We start from the raw sequence: 15809 nt of genomic DNA on the forward strand, positions 1-15809 counted from the left end.
AGCCCCGCGGCGGCAACAGGAAACACCCCGGGCCGGGGCCAGTGCCGGTGCCGGTGCCGTGGCAGGAGGCTCTCGGCGGCCCCCAGCGCCGGGCGTGGCGGGCCGCGTAGTTCCCGAGGGCGGCTCCGCTGAGGAAGCCGCCCGGCTGCTGCCGAGGGCAAGACTACGCTTCCCAGGGAGCAGTGCGCGGCGCGCGGCCGGCGGGGCGGGAAGGGGGCGGGGCCGCGCGCCTCCCTGCCGGCAGGGCTCGCCGCGGCGGGGCGCTTCCCGCCGTTGGCCGGCGCGCCGCTGCCTCGTGTGTGCTCGGCTTGGTGGGCGGGGGGAGGCCCCGCGGGGGTGAATGCCCGTGGTAGAGCAAACCCCTGAGGCCAGCTGTAGCGCTGAGGAGCCTGCCTATTCGGGTCGGGGCAGGCGGTGCCATGGTCATTCTTGGGGGCGCGCTCACCTCCCTCTTTCTCTTGGTAAGCAAAGTCTCTAGCTGGCCAGTCAAGCGCACCCATCTTCCGGGCGCGGGGCTTCGCTGCCCCGAAGCACACGTGCTACAACAAAACATCCTCTGTGCCTGACCAAGTTCTCAGGCGGGGTTGTTACGGTACGGACAAGCATTTGCCAAATAGCCGTGAAGAAAAGTTTTGCATTTGCTGGTGATGGTTGATGAGGTGCCTCTATTAAAAAGCTCGCCCATTTACTTCCATGCTTTTGCGGTCAGTGTGCTGACCAAGCGAAGACGTAATCCTTGCCAAAACAAACCCTGCTGGCCTTCACGTGACTGGCAAAGCGCCTTCTGTGGGGAATGACGTGTCGGGAGTCTCCTGACCTGCTCGGGGAGGTATGCAACACGTGCTGGGCAGAGGACAGGTAAGCAGACTAGACAACAGGGACAAACAGCCAGCTAATACGTTTTAGACATTCACTGGTTTTAATCCTAGAGGGTTTTTTTGGTCCTAGTTAAATCAAGTTGGGAACATGCCCTTTTCGTTGCTGAAACCCTGGTTACAGTCAAATTCTAGGGATATTTATAGCTCACACTTGGGAAAACTGCTGAATCGCATGCAAGGAAGACAGCAGAGATAGCTTCCCCATCTGAGAACAACATTACAAAACAAGCTAGACACAAATCCCAATCCGTACTTTCTGTTCAAGGGCAGCCCAAACCACATTGTGTGGCTAGCAGCGGGACTGCTCCTGTGAGAAAACTGCTGGGAGGAAATGAGGCAGCAGAGGCTAGTGCCAGCCGTCATCCTGAGATTCAGCCGCACGCCGGCCGAGTCAGTCCAAAACTCTTGCTTTGGTGTAGCCCACCAACTTCACTATCATCTTTTGCCTCTGAGCCACTCTTAGAATCCAAGTGTGCGCTGTGGCTCTTGGACATTTGAAGATGTTGGTCAATGAGTCTTATGACAAGTCTTATAAGGAGTGGCTGAGGGAACTGGGGTTGTTCAGTCTGGAGAAGAGGAGGCTGAGGGGAGACCTCATCGCTCTCTACAACTGCCTGAAAGGGGGTTGCAGAGAGGTGGGTGTTGGTCTCTTCTCCCAAGTGACTAGCGACAGGACAGGAGGAAATGGCCTCAAGTTGCGCCAGGGGAGGTTCAGGCTGGATATTAGGAAAAATTTCTTTACTGAGAGAATGGTGAAACACTGGAATAAGCTGCCCAGGGAAGTGCTGGAGTCACCATCACTGGAGGTGTTCAAGGAATGTGTGGACATGGCATTGTGGGACATGGTTTAGTGGGCATGGTGGTGTTGGGTTGATGGTTGGACCTGATGATCTTACAGGTCTTTTCCAACCTTAATCATGATTCTGTGATTCTGTGAGTCAGGAAGTCTGTCCACCTGCTACCACGTAAATTCAAAATGCAATACTAACACCACATGCTGGTGCTATGGAAGTGAATTAAACTAAAACCCGCAGAAGTGAAGATGTTTTCAGCATGCAAGCAGCTAGCCTTACTCTTTGCAAGCTTGTCCTCTGTGTCCTATGCTATGAAAGAGTTACATAGTTACTGCTATAGCAGGTAGATTACCTCTAATTCACTGCATTCTTGGTCACCAACTACAGTCCTCGAAAGAGTTATGCTTAGGAAAAATTTTTTATTTTAAGAACTGCAAGCGAGCCAAACAGAAGTGTAGAGATTCCTCCTGCTCCCTCATGAAACCTGCTGCCAACAGCTGACTTCACATAAGGGTATTCAGTCACTGTCCTGCAGTATTTGTGTTGTGGCTTTCTAGTCTGATGACACATTACCTTCTGGGCAAAGAGTGTCTCTTCACAGAATCACAAAGGTTGGAAAAGACCTGCAAGATCATCAAGTCCAACTTCCTGCATGCCTGGGCAGTGTCTAGAAAAATGGGAGCCTAAATTCATTTAGGACCTCTTGGTACATCTGTAAGACAAAGAGGATATTAAATCCAGCTCTTCAGAAAATTTGCACCTCACGCTGTGTTGAATCTTCTTTTGATTCAGCCTTAAGGCATACTTTGCAGGTATAAGTTAATTGTAATATTCACACATTCATAAAATTGAGGCATTATAGAACATTGTAGTGGATGAATAAATAACTTTCCCCATCATTGCAAACATAGGCACGGTCACATGGCTAACAAACTTGGAGGGTTTTGCATTTTGCTAGAGATTATTCCAGATTTCTTTCTGAAAAACACTGATAATACATCAGGATAGCATTTAAAATGTAGAAACTGTGTTACACTCAAAATCTTGTTTCTGGGCAAAGAGAAAGCACACCTTATGTATAAGTAAAGCCAAGAATTTGTTGTGTAACTGAAATCCTAAGACTCTAATCATTATTAGTCCAGATCTAATTGTTACACAAAAAAAAAAAAAATTTTTTATGCATGTGAGTACTTTCTACCCCTTTTTCTGGTGGTACGCTTACCCTTCTACTGCTGCTCTGGGTCCTTAGGTTGGTGGTTTCATTCTGGGGCAGTAGTGAGAGGAGGGGACATTATGGCAAGTTGTCAGCATCTGGAGTCCTTCTCTGGGACGAATATGATGTTTACGTTGCTGGTTTCTTCTTCCTCACTCTAAGGGGTTACACTCACACTTGGAGTTAATTTTTTAAGTTTTTGTAGTATACTTGTATATGTTTTTCTGGTGATCTGCAGCTCCATGTTACATTTGAATGTACTATATAAGATACCGTTGATGTATGTTGGATACTACTTCGTTTTCTTTTGGCTCCAGGTGACTGCTTGAGTGGGGCTGGTTAGACAAAATGACCTCCAGGGTAGTCAGCAAACGTCTTCTGCAACTTGTGCCCTGCCACCAAGGTTTACATTGAATTGTTAGCAGCCTCAGGAAAAAGGAAAGTTGTAGCTCCCTGAAGAATCTTGTGAGTTGAACAAATTAGTTACTTTTACCATGTAATTTCTTGGCATTCACAAAATTTCATTGTTCGGCTACAATGAGCAGAATCAAAGGAATAGAGGAAGAAAAGACAAACTTTCCAAGTCCATCTGCTAGTTAGAGGCTGCGACACCTAATTCTATCTAAAATGAACTAAGAGATCACCCACCTGTGATTACAGAGCTGCCACCATGACTGCATCCATAGTTGCTCCCTATGTTTACCATTAAAAGTATTAGCCTAAACTGTTTAGTTAATAATGTATATGGGTTTGCTACGACAGGATGCAGATCCTCAACAATTTTATCAATGGCTCTGAGATCCTGTACTATTCGATAATTACCATCCGGCTTTTTGACAGGTAGAATGGGAGTGTTATATTCTGATTCACATTCTGTTAGTAGCCCATATTTAGTAAATCGGTTGATTATTGCTTGGATTCCTTCCCTATCTTCAGTTCTGAGGGGATATTGCTTAATTATTACAGGCTGTGCCCCTGATTTCAGCCTGGCCATTATTGGGGAGGCATTTTTTGCTTTTCCTGGTATTTCTGAGGCCCATATCCCTGAATATACTTGGTTCTGGATTTCCTCAGGTACTTCTGAGCTAACAGGAGTATCTATGAGGGCCAGACTCAGAAGTTTAATTAGCTGGTCATCCCCCACTCGAAGTTCTATTTTTCCTTTCTCAAATTTTATTTCCGCTTTTAGTTGCTCCAATAAGTCTCGCCCCAATAAAGGTTTTGGTGAGGTAGGCATATATAAGAATTTGTGTATTCCCAATTGTTTTCCCAATCTAAATTTAAGAGGTTTAAAAAGTACACCTTTTCACTTCGGCCAGTAGCTCCCTTTACCGTTACAAAATCATCATCCGTAGGTGTTAAAGCTTGGTTAACAGGTTAACAGGTTTCATCTTGAGAAAATAAAATCAAGGACAGGGTCTGCCCTTTCTCTGTGATTCTGAGCAGCGGGGCTGCTGCCTCCGAGAAGCACCTTAGCGGCGGGAGGGGCCCCCTTGGGCGCTGGTTGGGGCACACACCGCGCTTGGGCCTCGTCACAGCGGTTTTATTGGGCTCCAGCTCCCTCCCCAGCCAGAGGAGGCCGCGGTACCGTTTCCCTGCTTCCCCCCCATCCGGGAAACGCGGTACTGGCTCCCCCTTAAAACCAACATCAATTGCAACAAGGTATTATAATTCAAGGTTCCATTAAAGAGCCATTTCTCCTCATCATCCAATTTATACAAAGGCCACCATTGATTACAATATTTTATTAAAGTCTTTCTGCTCACGCTTCCTCCTGGCAGCTCTCCTATCTCCTTCCAGTGGGCTAAAATACAGCCTAGAGGGCTCCTTTTCAATATTCCGCCACTTTGTTTACCTCCCATAATGAACACCCTGCCTGCAGGGGCTTATTCCTCAGCTTAAGAATACAACCTGATTGAATTGACAACAATACTACCCTATCCAAGGCAAAAGATGCAAGGGCGTACTCACTCCACAGCGAATGCACCTAAATTCAAGACAATTGTCGAAAAGGAAATAATGTACTTATGACACTGCAAACACTTAGCACAAACAAACAAGCAACACCAATGGCAAATCAGACAGGCACTCGTCCGTGCTCCACGCCAAATAAACCCGTCACTATTCTGTTCTACATTTCCCCCCAACATGCCAGTGACATTTTTACTGATTCCTTATACCTTTTTTATTTCCACAAAGCACCTGCCTAAGCTGGCCTGAGCACTCAATCTTATTTCATTTCCTTGACACTCACTACGCCAAAAATTGTCTCGTCCCCAAACTGTACTCAAACGTTCTGTTTACAACCAAAACATTCAAAAACATATATTGGGTTGCATGAAAAATCCTGATATCTGTGTATAGGACAATAAGGGTTAACAGTCGGTTTGATTAACAGAGTCTGTCATACGCTTCGTCCGTCTCCAGCCGCTCTCCTCACGGAGAACACGGAACCGCAGATCAGGACTCCGCACTCGCCCCGCACTCACTCAAACGCTCACCCAACTTAAAACAACTTACGACGACACTAATTGTATAATGAAGCACTTTTCACAGCATACACGGTACCGGGCACAAAACTTCTTTAGTATACAGATTGTAATGACTATCATAAAATGCCAATTATAGCCACAATAATATAAATCTCAATTCCCATGGATTATAGTAGTTGGTACAAACGATAGCTATCCCCTACTCCCACAATTTCAGCGAAGAGCACCCCCCTGCGTACTTCCCTTATTCAGGGATTCCCACGCCCTCACTGCTGGATTCGAATCCCACCCGGGGTGAGCACAAACGCTCTTTACCTCGCGTAGGACATCTCCTTACGACTTACAGGTTCCCCTTCCTTAACATACCTGGTCCAGTGATGGTCCTTGTCTGTCCCTGCAGTGATTGGGCGAGCGAGGGAGGTCGTCCGAGAAATCTCAGGGCGCACCAAGGATGTCCCCCTCTTAGCCAGTCCTGCAGCCAGACAGAGAGGGTCCCATCTGGGGTGCCAAAATTGACACGCGGAAACAAACTTCACAACTCACAAAGAGTTATAAAGCAGGCATGTTTACTGCGGCACCGGGTGCAAGGGGATTTCTCCTCCAAGCTTGCACACCGGGTTAAAATCGTGACAGGTATTTAAAACAGTTAACAAAGTTACGCCTACTGGTTCTACCCCTTAATTAACTATTGGTTAATACTTTTCTTACTTCATCTTAAAGGTATAGTTCTCTTTTAATTCACCATGCATGCTCAGAGAGTAGGGGGCTTAACTGGGTTGGGGCTTCTCTAGCTAGGAGGTGTGTTCTTTAGCATTATAATGAGATTATAATGAGACAAGTTAACTCTAGGGCACTATTTTGGCAGTCCATTCTATTTTTCTAAGATTTGTCCTTATGTTAATCGTTATTGCTTGTTAGCAGAGAGTCAGTGAAGACAGTCTTTATCTCTAATATGTCTAAGTGCCAGGTGCAGTTGTTACGAAGCATCTTCTTTACATTCTTCTAATTCTTCTTACTTGCTTTTAACACTTGTTTTTCAAGATGTCCTGTAACATGTATCTCCTCAAGTGAGTTAGGGAGTGCTGAACATGAAGTTATGCTGGCAAAGGTGAAGGAATGGTAACCTGTTGATGGAAAGGAGGATGGACAATTTGAAAGCTCTCAGTTCGGCTTCGATGTACCAGAGTAGCATGTCTGCCATTAACCATAAATTTCTCAGGAAAACAGACCTACTGCTCTTTTTCTTTATGGACATCCAAAACAGAGCTTCAGTGCAATGAAAACAGAAGCCATTCTGGCTGATGAAGCAGCCTACTCTGTTTTCTGGTTTAGACAAAAAGTAAAATGGTGTGTTAGGGAGTCAGCATAGTGAGTAAAATTTAGCTTGCGAGCCTCCCTGCTAGTTCCTGATGCTGCTTCAGGAACTTGTAAATAGCTTTATATGCTTCCCACAGAGATGCTCCCACTGCGAGTTCTTCATCCTTGGACATTGTGTATCTTACTGATCACTTACTGAAAGCTAGTAACTCCAAGCAGCTGTCTTTGCTACCTGCACTAAGGGCAGCCTCATATAGATCATCTAGTGGTGCAGTGTTAAGTTCACTGTGAGACAGAGAAGCTGGTTCTTAAGGTTGCTTAGCTGCTTTGCATTCTAAGTTGAGCACAACCTGTGTCCTGTCCTGATGTTCCTGAAAAATGAGCAGGTATAAAGGGTAGGGCATAACTGACAATAAGTAAGGTGAAAATAACCAGAGCATTTGTTCAGAAACCACTCTCCAATAACCTCTATCTGCTGCAGGAATTTGCTTTATTGTTGCCCAAAGCCCTTACGAGACATTCAGATGTTGACTGCAAAACTACAGAGCTGACGTAGCTTCTTTGCAACAGAAGACTATTAAAGCTCTTGAATAAGCACACAGTTTTTCAAATAGTTTTTCTGACAGGGAAAATGTATTGAACACGGTGGAGCAGGTTAATGAGTATTCATCACAATTTATAGAACAATATATGCTGCCTTTAAGATTTTCACAAGAGCATTGCTGTATTATTTTACAGCACAGAAAGAAGTACAGAGAAGACATACACTGCGCCAGCAGCTCAGAAGCACAAGCAGAAGCGTCAGAGTACTTGCTGCCATTTTTCATAGATGCATTGAATTAACACAAGTCCTATCTATTTCTCCTGCCCTTCAGCATAAATGAAACTCCCAAGCCAGGAATTTAGCCCCCTTTCTTTTCTCTACCAAGTCTGGTGTAACAAAAAGCTGTGGGAGCGGGTTGTTGTTCTTAAGTTTGGTTGGTTTGTTTTTTAAATATATAGCCTGTTTAACCTAATTACACTTTTTTTTTTTTTAATTCTAGTGAAGGAATATGTTCTGTTAGCTGTTATGCTAATGCTTGAAAATTTTGTCTGCAGTAAAATTATCTTCATTGTGTTTCTACCCAACAATGGATTTCACTTTTGTTAGATGTTTGTAAAACACATCACACTTCAACAGTCACACATGATGCAATTAGGGAATATTCAGATGCTCAGAGAGCCGAGCAGGATCATCACCAAAACACAAACGCACCAAGATACACTGAATCTGCATTTTCCTGAGCTCCATTTTCCTTTTACATGCACCTTGACTACCCTGAGGCCACCACCGCGCCACACAGCAGTACGTACCACAGTGAGATACACCGCCCACCCCCGGCCGCCCTTTCCCACCCACGGCGCGAGTCACCACAGCCAGGCAAAGGCCCAGCCCTTCCCTGCCCCACAGGCTACAGTCCCGCGCGCAGGAGCGCCCTGCGCCGCCCTCGCTCGCCCTCCCCCACCGCTAACGGCCGCAACCACCTAACGGCCCAACGCCCAGGGCGCGCGGCTCCTCACCCCCACCTACAGGCACCAGCACACGCGCCCTGAGGGCGAGCCGCGCTCCTATTGGCTGGCTGGCGAGGCACGTGACAGGCCAGCGACCGCACGTGGCCGTGGCGTTATTAAGGGCCTCGGTGAGAGGCGCCATTTTGTTTTTTTCAATGTGGAACCGTGGTGGCCGCGGAGACGAGGTAGGAGCGGGGCTGGGGACCTCTCTCATGGAAGCGGGAGGCTCTCCCCCGAGAGGAGCGCTCCCCCTCTCACAATAGCCTGACACTATTGAGTCAGGCTCAATAGTGTCCCATGTGAGGGCACCGCAGGATTTGCTGGGGGTGGGCCAGGTGTTGCTGTTAACGTGTTCCGTCTCCTGCAAGCAGACCTGGCAGGACACAGCATGAACCAAGAGGACTGGAATGCAGAGATGGGGGATGAGGCATCACCAGTCCTCCCACCTCTTGAGCAGGTATGGGGTGACAGCTTTTGAGCTGTAGCATATTCGCTTCTCTTCCCCTTCCTTTCTCCCACCCCTGGCCCTGTGACCTAGGTGGCTGGCAGGCTGTGATCCTTTGTTCCTGTGATTCCTGAAGCACCTGGAGGAGTTTGCCCTTAACTTGCTTTTTGAAAAGACAGTGTATTCCTAACAAATAGTAGCAATTCCAGTCTCTCAAAACGTTGAAGTGCTTTGCCTCCCTGGAGGCTCCTGGGGCATAGTCAGTGTAGCCAATTAACAGTAGTGTTCCAGCTGCTTAGTGCTGCCTCCTTACATTGGGTTTTGAGAGGATGTGTACTTCCTGGAAAAGCATATGACATAAAAGTGGCACATACTAGTAACTCCTTAATTATGATGCATGGGCTAGGAATTGAGTACCATGTGGATAGGCTAGTGGACCAGCAGAGGCAGGGAGGGAAAGTAGCAAAAACTTACATAGGATAAGAAACTTAGAATTGCGGATCAGTTGTGGTAAGCAGTATTCGAGTAAAGTTTTGTAACTACTGAAAGGGGTAGTTCCTGTTGCCTGCCATTTTCCCCTTTAATGCATTCTTGTTCCCTTGTGTATGTCAGATCTAGTGTTTCTGAAGTTTTAAGATAAACAGACTAGGTTGCGGAGTTTTGGGTTTTGGTAGGCTGCAATTTCTTGTGCAAGTCAGCTCGGTTTGATGGTCCTTTTTACTATTGAATAGTGAAAGGGCAGTGGTGGAACTGCATTATTGGGGACTAGCAGAACCCTGTCTTTGGTGGTAGTTTTTGGCTGTGGGTTAGATGTGAACTGTAACTTCTCTCTCTGCACCGTTCATGTCCTTTTAACTTTTCTATTTGCTGTCTCTTTCTTCTGGCAGTCACTGAATTGTTGTTTCTTTTTACTAGCGCAACAAATACAACATGGGTGACTCTCTCAGTTGATCTCCACTGTTCTGTTAATACTGCACTTTATCTTGTTCCCAAACTGTATGGTCTTAAATGCATAGTTACCATAGGAAGGGTGAGGAGTGCGTCTGCTTAAGGATTGTAGATAGGACTTTGAATATCATTTACAATGTGCTTTTGTAAATACGGTAGGCTGCTGTAGGAGTTCACTGTTACTGAAAGGAGGAGGTTTCCTCCCCACCAGCAGTTTGCTTGCTGCTGTTTTGTTCAGGTACCAGTACTTGTTGTATACTTTTGTGAGCTCTTTTAATTTTCTGACCTGAAGACTACTCTTCAGTGATGGAGAAATCGCTTAGGTGGCGTTGATCACCAAAGCTGGTAAAGAGGAAATAAATGGAACCTCCTCTTTCATTGATAGCAGTGAGTTGTTACATGGATTCATTTGCTTGGAAAACTGCAGTCTTAGAAAATGGGACTCTGACCTTCAAGCAGGCTTAAATGTGTGTAGAAACCAAGTTGACTTCATTGCATCTGTAGTTCTGTATGTGTAAGCAGGTCTCATCACAATGTTTGTCTTCTAAAATAAGTTAACATGGTCATTGTATTCTGTAAAGGGATTCAGTCCTTTTCCTGTTATTTTGAAAGTGTTTTTAATGCCAACCTTTTTAGGGAAGAAAAGCAAGGAGACTTATGGATCCTGACTGGGATTATGTAGCAGCTATATTTCCAGATCTGGATAGTTCCCAGTCTTCCTTCCCAAGCTTTAAGGAAGCTGTCATATATCCAGAAACAGGTGGAGCTGTGGCTTCCTGTCAGATCTTCTGTTTAAGTTGCTTCTGTAAGTTGCCTCTACTCTGCTTCCCTGCCCGCCCCCCCGCGGTGAGTTGGGCTACTACAGCGTTTGCAAACCCAGTTTGCTTAAACGGAATCTGGAAAAGGGTGCTTGTAGAAGTTACTCTTGAGTTAAATTCCTGACAGGAGAAAAGCTACAATTTGGTCAGGATGTAGTACGTTTAAGTTGTTAAACTGCGTGCAGCTTAATTGTCTCAAGAGTTTGGCAGCAGGTGAGAAGAATTCTTAAAATACGGTTCTGGAGTTCATAGCAGAACTAGGGTGATGTCAGGAATCTACTTGTCAGGCCTAGTTCTGAGCTGAATCTTGTGTAGAAATTGTTCCTATTGGGCTATTTTTTACATAGCAGCAAAATGCTTTGGTGTGAAATGCAGGATAAGATACAGGAGTGCAGTGAGAGACAGCTGAAGAATAATGTTTTGCTACTTGTGGTGTTCTTGAGTGAATATTGGTATCAGAAGAAACTGCGGTAAATTTGAGGAGAATCTGTAATGAATCTTCAATTGTTGGCATTGGTCTTGATGGGCATTTAAATTCAGCCTTGAGGAACAGGGAGAAAGAGTAGACATGAATGGCTTATCCAGGTGGATGTGAAGGCTAAGAGTAAGGTTGCCAAAAGAAGAAATTGCATCATGTACTTTCAGAATGGTATTTTTACCAGTTTGGGTTTAATTTCCGGTAGTCATTGTTAGCCACATTGAGAAGTGTGAAAGCTGTAGTAATATCTAAAAAGCCCAGTCTTGAAGTAAAATATTTGATAGTTATGTGATGTTTCTCAGTCAGCTGGTGTTTTGGCTTACTAGTACATGTCCGACTTGCATTAAACAGGAGAAAGTTAAACATGGCCTTTGCTGGAAGTAAAACTGACCATAAGAGTAAAATGAGAAAGTTAGGTGCTTTTCTGAATTGTTTCAGGTGGAGTATCTGAATCTTTGAATAAATGAACAGGGACTGACATAGTTCAGGTATCTCCTTTTAAGATCATCTGTAAGCGTTCTCTAGTAAAACCGTAGAAATGCAGTTACGAAACTGATGAAAACAGGTTTTCTTCACAATACAAGCAGTCTGAAAGACTGGAAAAGAAAAATACTTCAAAGGATTATAGTATTGTTTTGAACAATAAATGTTTCTTATATTCAAGGCTTAGAATGTTTGTTGGCAAGGTGACAAAGCTGATGCCCCCATAAGTCAGTGACAGAAGGCAAGACAAACACTTAACTCTACATGGCAGCTGTGTATAATGTAGTTTTGGTGACATTCAGAGGCAAACAGTATGCCATTTAGCATATTGACATAAACAGAAGAGTCTGAGAGACTGCGTTTCAGAAGGTGCAGATGGCAACTTCTTTCAAGTGCAAGATTTAGCAACTGCATTTGTATTTGTGTACTTTGCTTTGCCTGGGGTTAACATGATGTTGTGCCTTTTTTCTTTCTGTAGGCTAGCTTCTCTGGAAGACCAAATGGCCCCTCCTCTGACTCCAGTCCTAGTATAGGCTCATTCGGTATGTGAAAGGCACTTTTGATTTTACTGACATTTGGGGGGGTTGATCCCTTGAACAGTTCAGGAGAGTAAAGAAAATGACTATATTATCTTTGTGATGTGTCCTCCATGGAGTGAGCAATATCAAATTATATGGGTAACATAATGAGTAGACTTTCCTTTTCACCCTCAACCCTTATTTACTGCCGTTACGTGTTGAATACAAGATGTAACTTCTAATGAGATTCAACAGGTGTTACCTCACAAGCATTTCTAAAACAGGCTGTGCTAAACATGAACAGTATTGAAAATAAATGTTATATGCAATGTTGAGCAGTTCTAGCAAGGTCCTGTCTGACTATTGTGTTGAAAGTAAGGAAAGGTCAGATGAAGTTGTTGAACAGAAACTTAGATCCATTTAAAAAAACCCAACAAAAGCCACAAGGCAAAACATTGATGTTCGGTATCGAGTTTCTGTAAAGCATGCTTGGTTTAATGAAGATGATGCCTTTATAAACTTGAACAGAAGTTTTAGATATGAAGTTAGAAGAAGTTTAGATACAGAAGATAGAAGTTTTGAATATGCCAAGCCAGGGTTGCAGCTGAAGGTGGTTTGCCCCAGGCTTTACTTTGTGTGACTCTACAATAGTCAGACAGGAAACAGATTTTGCTTAGAACAGACAGTCTGTGGGATAAGGCCATCAGGATGTTCTCACTGTAGTCTCTTAACTTAGGAATGGTCTTTAAGACTGCTTGAGGATATTTTAACTTCAGTGAAGTTCAGTCTGAAGTAAAAGTTTTTAGCTTATATCATTCAGTTGATCCAACTGTGGAAGAAAACCTAAACTTTATTCTAAGTTAATTGTGGTTAGCACAAATTACATTGATGTCATAGCATCATAGAACAGTCCAGGTTAGAAGGGACCTTGAAAGATCATCTGGTCCAACCCTTCGTAGTAAAGGAAGCCTAGATGAGATTATCTAGCACCCTGTCCAATCCCATCTTGAAGATCTCTAGTGATGGAGACTCCACCATGTCCCTGGGGAGGTTGTTCCAGTGAATGATTGATTGTTCTCACTGTGAGAAATTTCTTTCCCAGTGCAACTTGTACTTGTTCCCTTTGTCTTCTCCATGTGGCTCTTTGTGAAGAGAGAGCCCCTGTCCACTTTGTAGCTGCCCTTCAAGTACTGGAATACTGTGGTGAAGTCCTCCGTGAGCCTTCTCTTCTGCAGGGAGAAAAGACGTGACTTTCCTCATCAGGCAGGTTCTCCATATGTTTATTACTGCTCATGTGTTTATGAGCAGTTAGAACACAGGAGTATGCTTATTGCTACTGGATCTCTCCCCTGCCTTTTAGTGTATAGCTGAAAGGCAGACTTACTTTCTCCAATTCCTTGTCCTCAAGATGTTGGGAAATTAGGAGGGGCAGGAACAAGATACCACTTGCTACTTGAATTCTTCTGAATTTGGACAGTTAACAGGAAGTAGAAGATTTGGAGGACAGGCTTTGCATTCATCCTAGAACAGCAGAAACGTTTTATGAGGTCTCCAGGTTGCTAACTTCAGTAGTGGCTTGACACAGAACAAATAGGAAGGACAGTGCTTGTGAAGAGAACTTCACTTGTAAGTTAGGTGAAGTGAGTCTTGGAGTTTCATGTTCTGTTTGTTCCAACTCTCTGACTAGCTGTTAACTCTGCCTGCTAACTTTTCCATTACATATTGCAAAAATCAGTATTTTCTGATTTGTGCCTCTTGTACTGAACTCACGGCAAGGAGGGCTTTTCCTGCTGAAGGTATTGGCTTTCACTGTCATCATTAGCCATTTATTCCTTTCTGACCTAGGTATATTGTGCCATTTTAGACCAGCATGAGCAATTTCAAAGGATCTGTTTTGGCTTAACAGAGTCTTTCTGGTTCTTCTTAGTTGATAGGGAACTCTACCAATGTTTTCAAGTATAGGTAATAATACTGTGATTGCTTACTTATGCTAGATATGAGCAAACCGTATTTGTTGTTTAAATAAGGACTTAAAGAAGTAAAGCTGTTTGGGAAGTCCAGAGGTGAGGCGCTCAGTTGATAAGATTATACATCTTATTTTGACCTTGTTTAAAAGGGTGCATCAGTATTAGGGATTCTTTCCCTACAACATGATGGAAAAAGGTGTCCTTTTTTTGTGTTCTTTTTTCAGAAAAGGCTGCATGGGCCTTATTTCTTTTTGCCCTTGTGAAACTCCTAATTTATGAACAGATTGTGCTTCAGCTGTGAGTTTTAAATTAAGCTCGTGTGAGTGGCTCTATTGCATGCAATGCACTTCTAGGTTCTGTATAATTTATAACAGTATTGTTAGTAATATAGCTCACTTGTTTGATGCTAAATAGCATAAGTAGAGTTAGCGTATGCAGGTTAAACTTTAATTTTGATTTTTTTCCTTGAAACAATATCTAGTAGTAGTACTCTTGTGTAAATCCTTGTAATGAGGATAAGCTGAAAGTAATATTGCATACTTGCAAATTATTTTTTTTTTAAAGCTTTACTTTGACTTAAACAAGTGAATTTGTTCTTTGTATTGCATCTTCTGAACACAAAAGGTTCTTCACAAGCTGGCTATTCTGAATTTTCAATTCTGAAGGAACTTTTTTCTTTCCCGTTTTGTACTCCTTTGGTACTTTAAAAAAAAAACACCATGACCCACAAAAAACAGACTCAGAAGTCTTGCTAAAATGGCATTTAATTAGTATGTACAGGATTTGGGGGTGGATGTCTCTGGAATGGATTAAAATCAGGGTTTTAAATCCCCATGTACAGTAGAAAAATGTAAGTGAATGCATATGATGAGGCAATCAGCAGATCTAACAGCTGTTGTTTGGGCATATGTTGATGCAATGCTAGATTTTAATTCCAGTGACTTGGAAATAAGGATTCATTCTAGTCCTCTTAATCTGTCAAATATTGCTTGAAAATTAGTAAATTTAGAGTGGTAGAAGGTATAGCAATGAATTAAACACTAGCATTTGGTACTTCTAGACTCCTTATAAGACCAGTTAGCTTGCAAACCTGGGTAGATGTGAGTCGCCTGAATAAATCACATGGTGGGTGAATAATTGTGAAAGTTGCTACACTTTTACCAATCTTAATAGGCTGATTGGCAAGTAACAGTGCAATCTACGGTTGATTTGATGTAAGTGTTAAGCGTAGCAGACTTGACTAAGGAATGGTTATTGGTTCCATCCTGTTCACCTTCTATAAATCTGTGGTTTTGTCCAGCATCTTTCGTTAGTAGAAGCAGTAAACGCAGAGGGCAGCATGGTGAAGGAACTTATTAAAGCAGATACTTTATTGATCAAGTATTTTGTTGGCATGTGATTTGCTTTCTAAAATCTTTGAATATTGAATTAACTTAGTGCACTTAAGGTGTGGAAATCTCAGTGCAAGAGGAGTGATGGAATAAGAATGGGTTAGGATAGCAAGTAAAGCGAAGAGAGTCTTTACCCCTTTAAAGGCAAGTAGGCTTGTTCAGTGGAAGCCAATCTGTTGTGGTAAACAATAAAAATAATCAATTTAAATAATTGGTAAGGTGTTTTTATTTGCTGTTTGTTATGTGTTACATATAAACATGAATATCTCAGTCTTTTATACTGGCTTTGCCACAAACTGCTCACTTAAATCTTCCAAGTGAGCAGGAACTCTGAACATTGTTCAGACTACGAAAGCAGCAGTTTAACACTTTGTTTAGTGTTGTTGCAGCAAAGTTTCCTATTTGAGTGATGTGGTAAAGTACCATATGTCCATCTTATTTTTTTCCTCTATGACAAGCTCTTGTATATGTGATCTCTTCTTTAACTAATGTGTTTGTCTTCTTGCGGAATGTACT

The 15809-nt window shown here is 43.4% G+C and overlaps 1 protein-coding gene across 1 annotated transcript in view; it reads left to right on the forward strand.

Moving 5' to 3' along the window:
• Positions 1-793: 793 nt before the first annotated feature.
• Positions 794-15809, forward strand: part of DDX4 (DEAD-box helicase 4) — a 42421-nt gene continuing 27405 nt past the window's right edge. The window contains exons 1-5 of the mRNA XM_059833458.1: positions 794-858; positions 3648-3725; positions 4075-4109; positions 8617-8702; positions 11896-11959. Of these exons, the coding sequence (XP_059689441.1) occupies positions 794-858; positions 3648-3725; positions 4075-4109; positions 8617-8702; positions 11896-11959 (328 nt within the window). The remainder of the gene's footprint in view (positions 859-3647; positions 3726-4074; positions 4110-8616; positions 8703-11895; positions 11960-15809) is intronic.

This window comes from Gavia stellata, chromosome Z, assembly GCF_030936135.1.
Source record: "Gavia stellata isolate bGavSte3 chromosome Z, bGavSte3.hap2, whole genome shotgun sequence".
NCBI lineage: Eukaryota > Metazoa > Chordata > Aves > Gaviiformes > Gaviidae > Gavia > Gavia stellata.